Raw genomic sequence first — 19,824 nt, forward strand, 5'->3', positions numbered from 1 at the left:
TGCCCGAAGCGGACAAAATGAACCAGTCGCTCGAGGCTTCGCGATTTTGGGCCTCCCGTCCGGACTGGGCGTCCTGGTTGCTAGGCAACCCCCTCCTCCGCAGCGCGTTAAATCGGATTTAGCGGAGTTTCTGGCTCTCTCGGTCAAATGGCGAAGTTCGTACTAGCAGGTGAAGCCCCCCCTGCAAGGCGACTCTTATTCACCCCCTCCCCGTTGATTGGGGGGGGGGGGAGGATTGAATACTTTTGGACTAAACTGGCGTCGCCTCCCCCTCCCCCCCCCCACCCTTGAATTCCTGTTGGTTTCAAGATGCTATAAAATGCGTATCTGCAGCACCGACGGTGCAAGGCGAGAATAATGGAGTGGTTGTTATCTAGGACAGTGTTTCCCAACCTTGGCAACTTGAAGATGTCCGGACTTCAACTCCCAGAATTCCCCAGCCAGCGAATGCTGGCTGGGGAATTCTGGGAGTTGAAGTCCAGACATCTTCAGATTGCCAAGGTTGGGAAACACTGATCTAGGACAAAGTATGCCCCCCCCCTTCCATTCAAGAGTCCCTGCAACCTAAGATTTCAGTTTGCCATTGCCTCCTTTCTAGGGCTGAGAGAGAGTGGCTGGCACAAAGTCACCCAGTTTGGGTTTCTGCCCAAGGTGGGACTAGAACTCACTGCCTCCTGATTTCTAGAGGAACGCCTTAATCCAGTGTTTCTCAACCTTGTCAAACTTGAAGGTGTCTGGACTTCAACTCCCAGAATTCCCCAGCCAGAATTCCCAGAATTCCCCAGCCAGCGAACCCCCCTTCCATTCAAGAGTCCCTGCAGCTTTTCTTGGGCAAGATTTCAGTTTGCCATTGCCTCCTTTCTAGGGCTGAGAGAGAGTGGCTGGCACAAAGTCACCCAGTTTGGGTTTCTGCCCAAGGTGGGACTAGAACTCACTGCCTCCTGATTTCTAGAGGAACGCCTTAATCCAGTGTTTCTCAACCTTGTCAAACTTGAAGATGTCCAGACTTCAACTCCCAGAATTCCCCCAGCCAGCGAATGCTGGCTGGGGGATTCTGGGAGTTGAAGTCCGGACATCTTCAAGTTGACAAGGTTGAGAAACACTGCGCTTAATCGCTATGCCAAAAATGGCTCTTTTTTAATTTTTATTTTTCATTATATTTGTTTGTTTGTTTGTTTGTTTGTTTATTAAATTGATTTATTTGTAAGCCTCCAAAGAGACCTGTGAAATTGCAAAGGGAAAAAAATCCAAACCCATAAAAGTATTATTGTAGAGAGTGCAAAGCAACAGTAATTGACTGGGGTTCCTACCTCCTAAGATAAAAGCAATTTGCCAAGACGAAATAACCAGCGAATGCTGGCTGGGGGATTCTGGGAGTTGAAGTCCAGACATCTTCAAGTTGACAAGGTTGAGAAACACTGCCTTAATCGCTATGCCAAAAATGGCTCTTTTTTAATTTTAATTTTTCATTATATTTGTTTATTTATTTGTTTGTTTATTTGTTTGTTTGTTTGTTTGTTTGCTTATTTATTTATTAAATCTATTTATTTGTAAGCCTCCAAAGAGACCTGTCAAATTGCAAAGGGGGAAAAATCCAAACCCATAAAAGTATTATTGTAGAGAGCGCAAAGCAACAGTAATTGACTGGGGTTCCTACCTCCTAAGATAAAAGCAATTTGCCAAGACGAAATAATTTTAAGCAAACCAAATTTTAAGGGCTCAGGCTTAAAATCTAAATTGGGATTTTTCTTTTGGGTTGTAGCATTCTGGGTTGTATTGGATCAGCCATTGAAACGATTTAACATTGAATGAATTCAGCCTGTTGTGGATTAATCAGTAAATCTTGATTGAACAAATCAAAAGCTTAACATTATGGATCCAGACATGACTTCTTCGTCAGAAACATTGTAAAAATATTAGGCCTCCCTATATCTGGGCACCACAATCCATTCAACTGCTAAAGAAGCAGCAAAGAGCAACAGAAGCTTTTAAATGTTTGTTTCTAGTCTTCTGAATTTTTTCGCTGCTTAAATACAGTAGGAGCAATTATATAAACTAACTTTAGCCTGTTTTCTGATTTGTTTTCAGTGTCTTCTATCAACCAAGGGCTGCAAAATTAAACTAAAACAAATTCCATGAATTTGTCTTAAGTACTATTTTATAAATCATTCCAATAAAATCTACCAAAGTTGCGTATGGATATTGTGTCTTGAAATAATGTGGTGTTGGTGTAGTTTGATCACTATTACACTCTGATGTTCCTTAATTTTTAATATCAAATTACTTCAACATTACCATGGCTCTGCATTGGTCAAAGTTTGGATTAGGATAAGGAGGACCCAAGTTCTAATCTACCCTCAGCCATAGAAGTTTCTCATGACTTTGGATCAGTCCTTCCCTTTCACCCCAACCTCCCCCATTGGATGGTTAATATGGAGAAAAACAGGAAGAAGCAGCATTCTACATACTGTTTTGCTCTTGAATGAAAGCTGGGATATACAGTAAATCCAGTAAAGAAATCACAAGTTTATAATTGAGTACATTTTTTTTATTAACTACTTAATTTCCAGGTAGAGCAGATTGCCCCTACTTTGCTAAGGCAGAACTCCTAGCTGACTACCTGGTGAAAAATTTGCCTAACTTCAGGATACACAAGATAGTTCAACATCCTGACAACTGGGAGGTAACTTTATTTCAGTCTGGTTTGCTAATAAGATTCTCTACTTTTGGAATCCGTTAACCAAAATAAGTTTCTTTACAGGTGGCACGAGAGAGAGATGGGATAAATGTATAGTACAAAAATATAGCTATATGGAAACAATGATGAAGACAGCTAATGAACTCTGCTAACTTTTGAGTTTGGTTATTTGTAACATCAAACGTGTGATGGTTTAGGGGCATAAATAAAGTCTGGGAAATCTACAATAGCTTTTTATGGCTTTAATATTTATTGATGGATAAAAGCGGCATTGATGATACACAAAAGCTTCATCTGTTTTGCTTCAGTTTAAACAGACAGATTAGATTGTTGTTTCTTTAGAAAGAATCACATAATTTAGATAACAAGACAGAGATTTAAAAATAAACTCCACAAATTAGTGGCAAAATGAAGCAAAAATATTGTCCACTAGTGGGTGTTGCTACATTTTCTAGAACCTATTTATAATTGGATGTCGATTAAAGCAGTTAACTGAGGTATTAATAAATTTATCATAAAATATATTTTGGGTTTTTCTGCTAAATACTGAAAGTGAAAAATTATTGATTAAGATACTTAGGTGCACATATGCAGTATTTAACCAGACTCTGTTTTCCTTCATTTTGTATGGTTCCAGTTCTATTAATGTGGTTATATTAGCATTGTCAAATACAGTGGTTCCCAAACTTGGCAACTTTAACTCAGCAGAGCTGGCTGGAGAATTCTGGGAGTTGAAGCCCACAAGTCTTAAAGTTGCCAAGTTTGGGAACCACTGGTCTAATATAACCACATTAATATATGTATGTGTATGTCAAGGTTTAGCTTAAAAAGGGAAGTTTAAGGGAAAATGATTTCTTCCTTAACTCCAGAGTGCTTAGGTAAAGTTAGTTGGTAGAAATTACAGGGAAACAGAATACCTTAGGCTGTGATTGACGTATTTTCAACAAAGATGTGTAGGGTTTTTTCCCATGGTTTGGTTTGGTTTGGTTAGTTTGGTTTATTAGATTTATATGCCGCCCTTCTCCCAAGGACTCAGGGCGGCGTACAACATTAAAAGAAACACATAATACAAAAGTTTAAAAAAAAATTAAACAGAATATCCCAAACAAACACAATTAGAATTGACAATAACATTTTTAAAAAAAATGAATTAAAATTAACAATGATCAATAATTTGTTTTGTTTTGTTCAGGCCAGGCTGGCTTGCTGGGAAAGCCAACTTTTTAGGGCGCGTCGGAAGGACCGGAGGTCGGGGATTATACAAAGCTCCGGGGCAGCTCATTCCAGAGGGAAGGTGCTCCCACAGAGAAGGCTCTCCCCCTGGCGGTCGCTAGCCGACACTATCTGGCCGACGGCACCCTGAGGAGGCCAACTCTGTGGGACCGCACTGGACGGTGGGAGGCTACCGGTGGCAGTAGATGGTCTCGCAGGTACCCTGGGCCTAAGCCATGGAGCGCTTTAAAGGTCATAATTAGCACCTTGAATCGCACCCGGAAGACAACCGGCAACCAGTGCAGGCCGCCTAAAAGGGGAGTAACATGGGAGCACCTAGGTGCCCCCATGATAACCCACGCAATCCACATGGAATAATGTGGATTCTTTAGTGAGCAGGGAATTGGACCAAATGATGAAAATATCTCTACCCACTTCATAACTATGTAAATCAAAAATGCTGAATGTATTTCATCTGCAGACCGAGATGACTCTGGGTGTTCAAATATGGGTGCCAAATCTCTATGGAGATTCTCAGTCATCCAGGTCATTGTTGGCCTAAAGGTGCTTTTTTAAGAGGCAAGTGGGCTTTCTGAATTTTTTTTTTGAAGATATTTTGCTTCTCATCCAAGAAGCTTCTTCAGCTCTGATGGGATAATGGGGAATGGAATATAAGGTGGCGCAGTGGTTAAATGCAGCACTGCAGGCTAGATCAGCAGTTCAGCGGTTCAAATCTCACCGGCTCAGGGTTGACTCAGCCTTCCATCCTTCCGAGGTGGGTAAAATGAGGACCCGGATTGTTGGGGGCAATATGCTGACTCTCTGTAAACCGCTTAGAGAGGGCTGAAAGCCCTATGAAGCAGTATATAAGTCTATTGCTATTGCTAAATCCTTCCATTTCCCACCGTCTCATCAGAGCTGAAGAAGATTTTTGGATGAGAATTGAAATGTCTTCAAAGAAAAACCAGAAAGTCCAGTTGCCTCTTTAAAAAGTACCTTTGGGACATTGGGACATCCAAATGTTACGAGGTAGGCAAGTTGCTTTGCTAGTATGTGAGCTTCCTTCCATCCCGATGAGTTTGCTAGTATCCACATTCATAGATTCTATTTAGAAACATATTCTTATGTTTCTGCCTCTTGCACTGTATGAAGGGAGAATGTTTGGATAATTGTAGGAAATGTAACGATAATTATTTCAACAAGGCAGTTAAAGCCATTTATGGATGTGTACATATTAGCATTGTATGTTACGCTTAATTTGAGGCCATTTATCTTTAGAAGTGGCTTCAGGAGATCTGTAATGTGAATGGCTGGAAACACAAACGTTCCCCAATTATTTGGAGAGAACTGTTGGACCGAGGTGGAAAAGGCCTTCTTCTAGGAGGATTCAATGAATTTCTAGAACATGCTCAGGTAAAAATTTGCATATCGACTTGTTGCATATTGATTTTCCTGCTAGCTTCTTTTCCTTACTCATCAATCTGTTTGTAATTATTTTCAGACTGACCAAATGTCAATATACAGTATGTTTAATCACACAAAACTTCAGTCAGCCTAATTAAAATTGTTAGGGAATTTAGAATTTAGTGAATGGTAATTTAAATATATTAATAAAATATCTGAATCTCATTGAAGGACATTTGAAACAGATAATATAAAGCAGGGGTGTCAAACTCGATTTCATTGAGTGCCGCATCATTGTTGTGTTTGACCTCAGAGGGGATGGGAGGGGGCATGTGGGCATGGCCAGCTCAACGTCACTCATGCGATCAAATGTCACTTTTGTTAAAACACTTTCCCCTGTTAAAACTGTAAGCATGTCCATGGAGTCACTAGATTTTTTTTGTGGGAACTCTGAAGTAAGTTCAAATCTTGGTGTAAAACAAATACATAGAGCCGAGGTGGTGCAGTGGTTAGGGTGCAGTACTGCAGGCCACTTCAGCTGACTGCAGTTCTGCAGTTCGGCTGTTCAAATCTCACCGGCTCAAGGTTGACTCAGCCTTCCATCCTTCCGAGGTGGGTGAGATGAGGACCCGGATTGTTGTTGGGGGCGATATGCTGACTCTGTAAACCGCTTAGAGAGGGCTGAAAGCCCTATGAAGCAGTATATAAGTCTAACTGTTATTGCTAAGAAATGTCCAGAGGCTCCATATTGTTAAACTCCAAGAACATATCTTTGTTCTTGACTCTGTATTAGAAATAAGGGTCTGGCAAAAATAAAATCTGACAAAACAAAAATCTGCTTCCCATGTTATGTTATTTTACTATTTACGTACTGTATATATTGTTCTTCTTGGACACCTAATGTCATAAATTAAAATTGTTCTCCCTGTTCTGTTATTATTACTATTTGTATATTTTTGTAATCAAATGTGTTTTGGTCTTCGCAATTTGAGATAAACTTGATATTTATTGATGAACCTTTTTGATCTTCAGCAATACTATAACATCACATCAGATATGATGACTGAAGAGATGTTACTAATAGCTAATGAGAACTTGCAGACTTGCATAGAAATTGAAGAAGAAGAGAAAGAACTAAAAAGTCTTATCAATCCCTTGCACATTTGGCTTAATAGGTGAGAAGGTGAAAAAGAAACAACACTCTGAAAAACTTTATTTGTTCTTACTAATATAGCGATTACAAAGTTATATTTGCTGAATGGGAAGCACACATACCAGTGAGAGCATTCTTTTGTTGTGACTAAGTAATTCTTTTCATTGTGTCTAAGATTGCAAAATTGGCATTCAAGAATTTGGATAATTCCTGTTTAGTGTCCAAATATAAATTGCCACTATCTATTAACTATGGGAAAGCAGCAGAATGGTGCTTGCCATTTTTCTCAGATCATATAAGTGACTTTGGTTACTATCAAAAAGGTAAGCTTGGTTGGCATTTGGATGGAAAATCATCAGGAAACCTCGATTCTAGGCTATGGGTTAGAATGGCAAATTCAAAAGAAATTGCTGGAAGAAGACAATGCAAGCCATTTCCATATTGTTACCAAGAAAATTACATGAAAGCTTGGTTTTATTTGAAAAATAGGATTAAAATCTTCCTAGTTATTTTTCAAAGATTCTCTTTAAAAAAGGAGGAAAGTATTTTACATATACCGATAGTTGGGAGGAAAGTCTCTGACAGTGCAGTTGTTTTTCTCAGAATTAGTTCGTCCTCATTCCAGATGCTTATGATAGCATGGACTAAACCAGAAGAGCAGCACATGGAGTATTTGCTGTGTAAAATGCAGTTATCCTTTCAATATATACATATACAGATATATTTATTTATTATTATTTTTATTTATTAAATTTATATGCCGCCCAATCGAAGGACTCCGGGTGGCTTACAAAAGAAGAAAGAAAAGAAAGAAAAGGAAAATAAGAAAAGGATAGTTTAAAATTCACAAAACACGCATTCGTTCTAATCGAGGCTGGACCTTGACAATAAGGTCAACAGCCCCAGACCTGCCGGAACAGCCAGGTTTTAACAGCTTTCCTGAAGGTGTACATACATACATACTAATATATTGTGAGGGATTTGATTGATCTCCCTTTCTTGCCACTTGCTTTGCAAAATTTCCCCACTGCAGTGGTTCCACCAACCTGCCGACAGTGAACTGAAGAATAAATTCTGTGGATATCAAATACTTCAGAACTAATGGTTTTCCTTATTGCTTTTTTCTTAATCAGGGCATGCAGTCCTGCCTGTTATCATCTGATCCCGTTATTAACGAATGGAGAAATATTTGGAATGGAAACTGAGATATGCCTTCATTTGTTTGACAGAAGTATTTTCAAAGACATTCTTTGGGGTATTGTTATGGAGACTCAAGATTTAGCATCCCCAGTCCTTCGTAGTGTCACTTTACATACTGAACTGGAGGAGATTTTCCTTGACGCCGACATTATCATTTTGTTTGATGACATCCTGCAGGAAACGATCCCGACACTTGAACACTGTATCCAACAAGTAACTGATCAATGTAAAACATATGGCCCTTTGATAGAGCAGAACGCCAAAAGCGATGTCAAAATTATTGTGATGGGGAAAACCTTTATCAACCTTAAGTCGTTAATGCTTATGACATATGCGCCCTCTATAAATCCTAAAAATATTATAACTCTTGCCATGCTGTTGGAAAGTACAGCCAAAGCTATGGTAGCACGAAAAATGCAAATGCACCCAGCAGGTATGTAACAGGTTGATGCTTAATCATTGAATTAGTATTTTTTTGTCTCATGTTGAAAACTGCAACAAAGACAAACTATAAATGAAAATTAAAGCATGTATGTAGAGGTCCAGAAAGATGACCTGGGAGAAAAGACTATTAGGTAAATGCTAGGGGAAAAAGAAACATGTTAAATCCGGAGAGCCAGAAGTGTGTTACGAAGAGACCTAGACTCTTTCCACCTCATACTTCATTGAGATAGTCTATAATAACAAAATCTTGCAGATCAATTCATGTGTCTTCCTCTTACAGTAGGGCAGTGGTTCCCAAACTTGGCAACTTTAAGACTTGTGGACTTCAACTCTTTAAGACTTGTGGACTTCAGCTCTGCTGGCTGGAGAATTCTGGGAGTTGAAGTCCACAAGTCTTAAAGTTGCCAAGTTTGGGAACCACTGCAGTAGGGGAATGGGCTAGAGCTAGTCTCTGGTCTTTTTGTAAAACCCCTCTACATATTCCCAGGAAAATTGGAGCTCAGGGCCATGGGAATGAAGTTCAGATGTGTTCCTTTATTCTCTCTAAAGGCATATGGAAGGATCCTAATTCATGAGGTGATAAATGGGTTCTAGATAGTAATAATATAGCAATAGCAGTTAGATTTATATACCACTTCATAGGGCTTTCAGCCCTCTCTAAGCGGTTTACAGAGTCAGCACATTGCCCCCAACAACAATCCGGGTCCTCATTTTACCCACCTTGGAAGGATGGAAGGCTGAGTCAACCCTGAGCCGGTGAGATTTGAACAGCCGAACTGCAGAACTGCAGTCAGCTGAAGTAGCCTGCAGTGCTGCACTCTAACCACTGCGCCACCTCAGCTCTCAGAAGGTATAGCCTTCTGATTTCAGAAGGCTATACATTTTGCGGGATTTCTATATAACAACTTGCAGAAGGCAAGTTGTTCAATATTGTGCGTCAATGTAAAGGAATTCTGGTGCTTTAGGGAAGAGAATGTGAAGGATTCAAATAAAGGCCACACAAATTATCGTTGTTATTTATGGTGATAACCATGTTGACTGCATGGCACCTCCAAATTAGAAGAACTATATGCTAGTGAACAGTTACTAGGACAATTATTGCCTGCTTATGGGTTTGAGGCATTTTAGTGCCAAATAGGATGCTGGAATAGGTTAATCTTTCATCTTGTTCATCTGTTCTTTCAACTTTCCATTGTTGTCTTCAACAGGAATAAAAAACCTCATTGTTTGGGGGAACATCAGTGGCAATAGCTTCATTGATCTGAGTAAAACAGAGCTATATAGATATGACAGTGCCATCTGGGGCCCACCGAGTTATTTTCGTCCTTTGTTGGATGTGCTATTTGATCGGTATTCTTTCTGATTTTTTTAAAAAATATTGGTATTATCCAGTTCTTGAAACATTATAGAAACATAGAAAATGCATAAAATGTTTGTGCCATATAAATCTGCTTCAGTCCTTAACCTATTTCACATTCCTTTAGCCTCTTTTTTTTTTTAAATGGCCCTCTGTTGCAGTCAGAAAAGAAAAGCAGCATTTAAATGAAGGATTTGAAAAGTGAGATAATAAAGAATTATATACTCTGGAACTGCGTGCCTTTAGCTGTACTAAAGTATATCTGCCTATGCATTACTTTTAAGAAATACTGAATATGTCTGAGTCATTTTGCAATTATCTTTAGATTTCTTGCATAATCAAGGAGAGTAGCAACCTAGAACTAAGGAGAAATTTCCTGACAGTTAGAATAATTAATCAGTGGAAGTTTTTAAGAAGATGTTGGATAATTATTTGTCTGAAGTGGTGTAGGATTTCCTGCCTAGGCAGGGAGGTAGACTAGAAGACCTCCAAGGTCCCTTCCAGCTCTACTCTCCTATTCATACTTGACAACTAAATTCCATTGTAAGAATAATTTCAGTTCCCCTAGGAAGCGCACATGTTCTGTAATATGTTATATAGAAAATGCAAATTTTATTAGAAATAGTTGATGTATAAATAATATTAATCTATAAATTTACATAAAAGTATGTAAACATTTTTTGATATTAGGCATCTTCCTATATCTACCAACAGAGTTCCAGAACTCTGATACAAATTAATTAAAGATATATTTCTAACCCTATATGTAAAACTGTATTATTAAAGAACGTCATGGCCTAAAATGTGGTATTTTCCTTTAAAATAATTAATGTTATTGTATTAAAAAGTAAATAAATGGGCTGCTCTGGTAATTAAAAGCTTTACAGAATAACAGAGTTGGATGGGACTTTGGAAGTCTTCTAGTCCAGCCCACTGCTCAGGCAGAAAACCCTGTGACATTTCAGAAGTGGTGTCCAGCTTTAATTTACTGTTCTTTTAAAGTCCTGCTTCATTAATTTTAAGACCCATTTTGCTACCAGAATTGTTTCTGAATACTATTTCCCTGATTTTTTTTAATCTGTTACAGATATCTGCACTGGGCAAATCTAAATGGCTTATAAATGTAATAAAACACATGATAATACAGTTTCTAAAGTCATAATAGTTATCTCCATAATACCATAATTATTGTGTCTCTGATACCAAAATGACTGCCTGAATCACAATGTTTTAACAGCTTTCTAAATACAATAACAAGTCACATTTTTAATTTGAAGGATAGCCGTTTCTACAGGAGGAGAGCTCCAGCACAGAAATTTGTCTCCAGAACCCCTCCTGCTAATTTAAATTTCTTGATTAACAGTCATCTTGTCAGAGGACGTTTTTACATTGGTTTTCTCGTATTGTGTTCTTAAAAAGTTGTAATTTCTTGTTAACAGGGAATGGATGCAAATTGAATTTGTGGCTTCACTGAGTTCGTTAACTTCTTGGGGAGCCCGTGGTTTAGGAATGGCATCTGCACATACAATCTCTACTGTGCTGAGATACTGGTACCAAGGAACCCCTCCTGGAGAAATGATCTCCCTGGGGGTACTTAGTGAAGGTAAATGTCCTGAAAAGCTCTTCTGACCCACTTCTTTTGGTGTCACTAAAGCCTTTTTCAACCAACCTGATTATTTTCAACAGGAGATCAAAAAAAGTCAAGATGGCATATATGACTGTGTTTTTAAAGCCCTGAACCTGTAAAATGCACAGCCATTTTAGCCACGTGATCCGCAGCCCCTGCATATGGGGAGCCATATGTATACAAGTGGTGCCATCAATCCCTCCTCTTGGATTAGACCAGTGTTTCTCAACCTTGGCCACTTGAAGATGTCTGGATTTCAACTCCCAGAATTCCCCAGCCAGCATTTGCTGGCTGGGGAATTCTGGGAGTTGAAGTCCAGACATCTTCAAGTGGCCAAGGTTGAGAAACACTGGATTAGACTGATCATTAACGTTATGATGGTGATGATTTTGTACCTTCGAGTCAGTTATGAATCCTAGAAACTTGCAAGTCTAGTTTCTGCAGTTTTCTTATCAAGTTTTTTCAGAAGTGATTTGCCATTGCTTGTTTCCTTAGGGCTGAGCATCCAACTGGTTTTGGGTCCAAGGTAGGACTCTGCAATCTACTTTAAGCATGAGCCAATTCTCTGACTCTCAATTTAGAAATCTGTTCTGACCCCCTCCTCCGTCCAGTAATGAATGCCGAGACAAGCTTAACTGGAATGTCACAGCACTTTATTAGCAAGAAACCAAAACCTCGGTGGCTGAAAGCCAAGCATAACAAACAGATAAGAACCTTGGCAGCAACTCAGACTTCGACAAATAACAGCTTCTCCAGCGTTAGGAATGACATTGAATCCTGCAAAAGGGGCGTGTGCACAAGCATTCCTTTTATAGTCTTGAGAGGAGCCTAATTACCACCAGCTGAGTGCGATTACCTCCTGTAACTGGGCAACTGTTCCTTACGCCTATTAGCTCTCCGGTGCCGGGCATCCAGGAACAACTCCCTTGTCTCCTCCCCACTGCTCCAATGCATGACGTCCGGATCACACTCCCTTGTCTCCTCCCCACTGGTCCATGGCTCAGGCGCCTCCTGGTGGCCAACCAGTCTCTCTGCGCCCTGCTCGGAGTCGGAACCCTGTCCAGGATCCTCCACATCCTCCAGAGCCGACTCATAGGGCCCCTCGCTGTCGGAGTCTGGTGGCAGCTCCAACGGCTCCTGCTGGGCCACAACAGAAATCTAACTGAAATAGGAACATTAGATGTAATCCACATGAATGTTTCTGTCTTTATCCATTGTTCACCTTGTTTTAGATAAAGGTAGACATATGCATGAAGTCTACATCTACTCTTCATTCTTCGTTACAATATGGCAACTGCTTCTCAGATGTTATATTTTTCGATGTCTTAAGAGTTGTTCTATGGATCTGCATTTAGTTCTGGCATCAAATTAATCTAGCTCTCTGACCTACATGCATATTTCATATTTGTCTATGTACGTATAACCTATTTATAGTATTCATTATAACAATCAGTCTGTTTCCAGCACTTACAATTAGTCCTTATTTTGGGGGAGTATTGTGTGAGATCCTAAAGCAAAATGAGAACATGAAGTAATTAAAGAGGGTTTTTTAAATGAACAACTTGGTATAGTCAGAAAATAAGATTAGACTATTATTGTTGTTGTTAACAATAATAATGGTGCTGTGTTGGATTTTTTCTGATTCAATAGATTGATTTCTAACAAAGCATGCATCAGTAAGATTTAATACAAGGTTTTATTACTAAGTTAATAACTTTTCTTTAGATCTGTAAAATATTATAATACTTTCTAGATCAGGGGAGTCAAATTCTCTGCTTCAGGTTGCCATCTTGTGATGTATTGCAACATTTTTCCCTTCGGGGTAGATCTGGTCTGTTTGTGACACATCCTGCCCGTAGGCTTCCATTTTGACATTCCTGGTCTACATTATACCTCTTCTAGTGGCTATGTCTAGAATACATAGATTAAACCTAGGTTATAGTGATTGAACGGTTCTCTACTCTCTCCATCATAGCACTGGGAGTAATTCCTAGACCAGAGGAGGAGTATTTATTGCTAAAAGTCAGTTCTAGTCATTCCGTTTCATTTTCTTAGAATCAGAATGTAGGGATGTGCATCATATTCTTGTGATGGTCAAATGGGATAGAAAAAGTATCTGTCTATTAATTATGCATTTGTTATTTGTGTATTTTATACTTTTGAAGTTAATTATTTCTGTTTCGTAGGTCAATTTGGTCTGCCTGAGGAGATTGTCTATTCAATGCCCGTAAGGTTTGAGAACGGCAGCTGGGTGAGCTGTACAGAAATAGAAATTAATGAAAAAACTCAATCATATCTTCTAATCCTGGCCTGTGATCTCATTCGGGTAAAATCATATATATATTTTTGTGTGTGTGTGTGTATTCTTTTTTTCATATTCATATTTTTCATATCAAATTATTTATATAATTTGTTTAGTTTGGATAATCTAGAGAGCTTTCATCAAGATATTAGCGCTTTTTCTACAAAGTGAACCTTATCTGAAAATCAACTAAGACAGTCATTTAGAGTCTAGTGTCCAGTTTTTTTTATATCATTTAAATTTAAATTTAAACATTAAAATTATTAAATTATTATATTAAAATTATTTTCTAGATTGTTAGCTGTTTATTGTGGACAACAGAAAAAAGAATATGGACATAATAGGACATGACACATGAAATAATTGACATATCTTATAAACTTATTGTAATTTGAATTCAAAAGGACAAGCTGAAGATTTTTAAATCATCTGTGATCAATTGATGTATATCTGTAAAGTATTTCTGTAAATATAAAAATTAGCAAAAGTTATTTGAAAAAAAACAAATTGTATTATTCTGTGGAAAAATCAAATGCACTCTTATGAGATTAACAGATTAATTGTTTAGGAGAAACATTTTTATGTGGGGCACGTCTTTTATTAATGAAAAAGAAATCTCAATAAAGTCATTATAAATGCTATTATAAATCACCTCCAATTGATGCAGCTTTTTTTTTATTCAGGAAAAACAAGTTGCCTTAGGTGAAGTAGCAGAACTGAATCCACAGAGAAGAGGTAAATATCACTAGCAAGTTATTAGTACTCAAACGGCACAAATGACATTTACAATGGAATGGGATTGAATAGAATAGAATAGAATGGAATAGAATAGAATTATTTATTGGCCAAGTGTGATTGGACACACAAGGAATTTGTCTCCAGTGCATAAGATCACAGGAGTACATATAAAACCAATTTAAAAATAAATATTCTATTACCAAATTTTTAAACTGAATAAAAGTCATGAAATAGATATTTTTACATTTTAGCTGCTTCAACTCTCAGACTAGAGTGATATAGATGTTTATTTGGCCTCATGGTTGAAGCCTCAAGATCTCCCCACGTACAATTTTGTATGGTTATCAGTAGTTATCACTACTGACTACCATAGGACTGCAAAACATACCACCTCTGGGCTTCATAAATCCTGATTGGGCGAGGCACTCTAAATACCTTCCCCACTCCATCCCACCCTTCCCCCAGGAACTTTTCTTTTTGTTATGGCTGCTACATTTCCTACCTACCTATTCTCAACCATACTTTCCTTTGTCTCTCTACTCTTTCTTCCTCATGCTTCTCTATGTTCTATGTTCTAGCTCTTCTCAGCCTCCCTATAATGCCTTTCTTCATTAACTCCTGCCCGTTTCTTCCTAATCCACCCACTCTCCTCCATCTTCTATACAAATCAATAGCAATAGCAATAGCAATAGCAGTTAGACTTATATACAGCTTTATAGGGCTTTCAGCTCTCTCTAAGCGGTTTACAGAGTCAGAATATCGCCCCCACAGTCTGGGTCCTCATTTCACCCACCTCGGAAGGTTGGAAGGCTGAGTCAACCTTGAGCCGGTGAGATTTGAACCGATGAGCTGCAGATAACAGTCAGCTGAAGTGGCCTGCAGTGCTGCATTTAACCACTGCGCCACCTCGGCTCCCTGTTATGCTCAGTTGCTGCTACATTTCCTACCTACCTATTCTCAACCATACTTTCCTTTGTCTCTCTACTCTTTCTTCCTCATGCTTCTCTATGTTCTATGTTCTAGCTCTTCTCAGCCTCCCTATAATGCCTTTCTTCATTAGCTCCTGCCCATTTCTTCCTAATCCACCCACTCTCCTCCATCTTCTATACAAATCAATAGCAATAGCAATAGCAGTTAGACATATACCGCTTCCTAGGGCTTTCAGCCCCCTCTAAGCGGTTTACAGAGTCAGCATATTGCCCCCAACAACAATCTGGGTCCTCATTTTACCCACCTCAGAAGGATGGAAGGCTGAGTCAACCCTGAGCCGGTGAGATTTGAACCGCCGAACTGCAGAACTGCAGTCAGCTGAAGTAGCCTGCAGTGCTGCATTTAACCACTGCACCATCTCGGCTCTTAATCAAATATCTATACAAATCAAATTTCATGGAGCTAACCTCCAGACACAAACTTCAAACAGTAATAACAATAACATTTTAATTAGCTTATTATTTTCTTTGGATTCTGCCAGATTTCAAAATATAGAGCTGACAACTCAGTTTGTTATGGCCAATTGACTGTGTGTTTTATTCTTCTTCATAATAATAGAATGAGTATAGTTAAATGGACAACACAAATATTATTTTTTGCAGAGATCCATGCAATATATCGTGATCTACCAGAAGAAGAAGAAGAAGAAGACATTGAAGTAAAGGATGGTAAGGCAAAGAAATATTCTACTATAATTAAAAACTGCAATTAAAAATAATTATTACCATTCCCCAAACAGGAATTGGGTATATTTTAGCCTTAAAAATTTAATTTGATTTTTCCTCTCATTAGAAATGGAAGCAATTCACATTTTAAAATGGCTAATAAACGTTCCTGCTTTTGTTATTGAAAACCTGGCATCATAATTTGATTGTTACCTTATTAACTGTGTATTTATTAAATTTATACTCTGCCCATCTCATCATCGAGAGCAAAATTATACTTTTTTATAAATGTTTTATAAATGTATTATATATAAGTAACAATGATATTTTCAAAACTTCCGAGATTTTACAAAAGGAATACAGTTTACCTTAGACCGAACAGCAATACGTATTGTACTGATAAAATACTAATTTGGTACATTGTTTGGCTCCATTGCTCTTATTTCCTCTGAAATCCTGGAGCCTCCAAGGGTGTGTCGGAGAAGGCCTTTGAAGGTAGTCCTTGTTTAACGATGGTGATTGGGAGCGGAATCTCCATAGCTAAGCAATGCGTTCAGGTGGCGCAGTGGTTAAATGCAGCACTGCAGGCTACTTCAGCTGACTGCAGTTCTGCAGTTCGGCTGTTCGAATCTCACTGGCTCAAGGTTGACTCAGCCTTCCATCCTTCCGAAGTGGGTAAAATGAGCACCCGGATTGTTGTTGGGGGCAATATGCTGACTCTGTAAACCGCTTAGAAAGCCCTAGGAAGCGGTATATAAGTCTAACTGCTATTGCTATAAAGACCAAGATCATGTGACTATGCTGCTTAGCAACAGAAGTTCCAGCATTCCCCAGTTACCATCAGTGAGGACCATCAGCATTGGATTCTTTCTTGTCTCACTAATTTCTTTTATAGAATAGATCTTGTTTCTTTTTTGTAAGTGTATAGTCCAAAAATAGTAATTTAGTTATATGGTTACATTGCTATTTAGCTTATATATAAAATTACAAACCAACAGCTAAGGTTGTTTTTTTAGGGAATATTAATAGTAATAGCTTAAATTTATATTTAAAAATCATTACAAATCAGTATACATAGATGAAGGGGAAAAACCTGTATGGTCTTTATAGCCATCTTTCATTCTTGGAATTGCAAAAAGCTTGTGAGATTGGTTGATTTTGATTTTAGTTCTTTTAGAACCCAAAGCTTCCTTAACGGACCAAGAAAGAGGCTTGGAAAGTGAAGATCAAACTGTTGCTGACGGTAAATCTGTTTCTATGTGCTTCCCCCCCGCCCCCCCCCCCCCAAAAAAAAATAGTTTGAGCATGGCACTAGTCAAGGCAGATAAAGGACAAGTAGGAAAAAGCAATCCCTTTTTCTGCGGCTGAATTCCAGGCAAAGAATTACACTCTCACGCCGCCTTTCTTCCCTCTTGGTTGGGAGAGTTAGTAGTTGGCTGACTATTGTAAGTAGAAAAAGCAGTGAGTTTAAGTCAGGTTTAACTAACTGTAGCTAATCTAGAGAACTGGCCTTTTTGAAAAGCATTTCCTTTGAGGCAGTTGAGGCGATACACTGTATGTATAATGTAATAAATGATCTATTATTTAATTTGAGAGGATGAAGTTGTAAAGGTACTTATATAAATCAACTCTAAAGTGGAACGTTAGGAAGCTGACAAGAGATCCTTATCTTTTGTGTAGTTCTATTAAACTACACTGTCTCCAGTTTGTTCAATGTTCATGTATCACCATTAGTCACACAAAGGAGACCCTGCGAGGCCCTTGATCATTAGCATTAGTAAAATGGCATTATAAATACTGTTAAAAAGACAAAAATACACCTTCATGCACATAAGTATTTGTTCAGGTTTAAGTTTACCTGTATGACAGGAAATTGATTGCAGATGACCCGTAACAAGCCATTTTTTACAAATACAAACGTAAATTCATCTCTACCACATCTGATAACATCTGTAAGAGCCAAGGTGGCGCAGTGGTTAGAGTGCAGTACTGCAGGCCACTTCAGCTGACTGCTATCTGCAGTTCGGCGGTTCAAATCTCACCGGCTCAGGGTTGACTCAGCCTTCCATCCTTCCGAGGTGGGTAAAATGAGGACCCAGATTGTTGTTGGGGGCGATATGCTGACTCTGTAAACCGCTTAGAGAGGGCTGAAAGCCCTATGAAGCGGTATATAAGTCTAACTGCTATTGCTATTCTCCTGACATCCAATGACTGTTTTTCTTTCCCATTCTAAATTATTCTTTGATTCACAAGTATACATTATGCATATGTATGTATGTATGTGTGTGTGTATGTGTAATATATATATATATATATATATATATATATATATATATATATATATATATATATATATGATCAGCACAAATACAACAACAACAAAATGTAACAAAAAGGCAACAGTAAAAATATTGGGTTTCTGCCTGGATGGTCTCTTGTGACGAGCCGAAGGACAGAGAATGGAAGTAGTGATCTTCCTCCCACATTTGGGCATACCGGGGGTTGTAAAAATCTAATAGATACACACACACACACACACACACACACACTTTTCTTGATGTAAAAAATGAGCAGCACTTTATAGATGAACATGTGTAAAACTAACAGTTCTGTCAATTACAGAAACAGAAGATAACATGGAGGAAGAAATCGAAGCTGAAGATGATTAAGAAGCTAAATGCAAAATGGTTCTTTAATGTGTAATGAACGTTGTATTGCTTTATTAGTGAATGCAGAAAAACGGCATGATGTATTTCAAGAAATATAATGTAAAGAAGGAACACTGTTTTACTTTGTCAAATTTAATTTGCAATTTAAAGTTATTTTGATATTCACTGATGCCTGGCATCTTCTCAAAGCTCTTCAATTTTGACTCCCACTGAGTTAAGCATTCAGTCGTACCTCTTGGCAGTTATAATTTTTACTGAATTGTATTTCTAGTTTTTATATCACCCAGAACTATAAAGCTGGCAAAATGTGAATGTGCAAAAATAAGAGTAAAAATGCGCCTGACCCAAACATCTTAAATTACGCAACTTGAATGAACTGTGTAAAATATATTTGATTTGAATTGATGAATTGAGATTTGAGGAGGGCAATTTGAATTTGATTCATGGCAAACCATGACCAGTCACAACAAACAAACCACTAGTAACCTAGTTTAATTTGGAAACAGGATTTAGCCTTTAGCTATCTATTTTTATTCTCCCAGAATAAGAAAGATAAGAACATGTTATGATTTTATTCTCTGGTTTCTTCATAAGTGAGTGAAGCCTGAGTCCTGGGACTGCATATCACACTAACATTGGCTGCATAAACTAGGAATGGTTTAATTGTTTCTTGTGTAGCATTTGGGTTAGATATTTTATAAGATCGCTTCCAACTCAAATCTCATTCTGTGATTTTATCATTTTGACTAATCCATATCTGCACCTCTATTTCTCACTAAGCTAACTTTATGAATTTGTGTGATGTGTGAATGCAATTTGTATAACTTCTGTTAAATAAAGTGAAGATGGCAGCACTCCTGTCTGTATTTATGGATGTATGCTAAAATATTTCTCCTTGGAATGTTTCTCAACTTATTCCTGCAGACATTAGAACAACACTATGGAATCTGTGGCCATCTAGATCAGTGTTTCTCAACCTTGGCAACTTGAAGATGTCTGGACTTCAAGTCCCAGAATTCCCCAGCCAGCGGATAATTGTGCTAGGTATAGTGTGGGTGTACCAAGGTATCACTCGCGCGGCTGCATTCTGGACTAATTGTAGTCTCCGAACACTTTTCAGGGGCAGCCCCAAGTAGAGCGCATTACAGTAATCCAGTCTTGAGGTGACGAGGGCGTGAGTGACTGTTTGAAGTGCCTCCTGGTCCAAATAGGGCCGCAACTGGTGCACCAGGCGAACCTGGGCAAAGGCCCCCCTGGTCACAGAAAACTCCTTGCTGAGCTCTTGTAATGTACAATCTCGAGAGCTTTAAAAATAAACTCCATCCAGCTTTTTTTAAAAAAGAGATTGTAATGAACCAAACTATG

At 38.4% G+C, this 19,824-nt stretch overlaps 1 protein-coding gene across 1 annotated transcript; it reads left to right on the forward strand.

Annotated features, from left to right (window-relative positions):
• Positions 1 to 13: 13 nt before the first annotated feature.
• MDH1B (malate dehydrogenase 1B) lies at positions 14 to 18,459 on the forward strand. The gene is made up of 11 exons (XM_032234139.1): positions 14 to 169; positions 2,571 to 2,683; positions 5,189 to 5,323; positions 6,347 to 6,489; positions 7,601 to 8,100; positions 9,320 to 9,461; positions 10,908 to 11,071; positions 13,282 to 13,421; positions 14,081 to 14,132; positions 15,728 to 15,793; positions 18,413 to 18,459. Exons 1-11 carry the CDS (start codon positions 148 to 150, stop codon positions 18,457 to 18,459), a joined length of 1,524 nt encoding a protein of 507 aa, XP_032090030.1. The 5' UTR covers positions 14 to 147.
• Positions 18,460 to 19,824: the final 1,365 nt, after the last annotated feature.

The sequence above is a fragment of the Thamnophis elegans genome, chromosome 1 (assembly GCF_009769535.1).
Source record: "Thamnophis elegans isolate rThaEle1 chromosome 1, rThaEle1.pri, whole genome shotgun sequence".
NCBI lineage: Eukaryota > Metazoa > Chordata > Lepidosauria > Squamata > Colubridae > Thamnophis > Thamnophis elegans.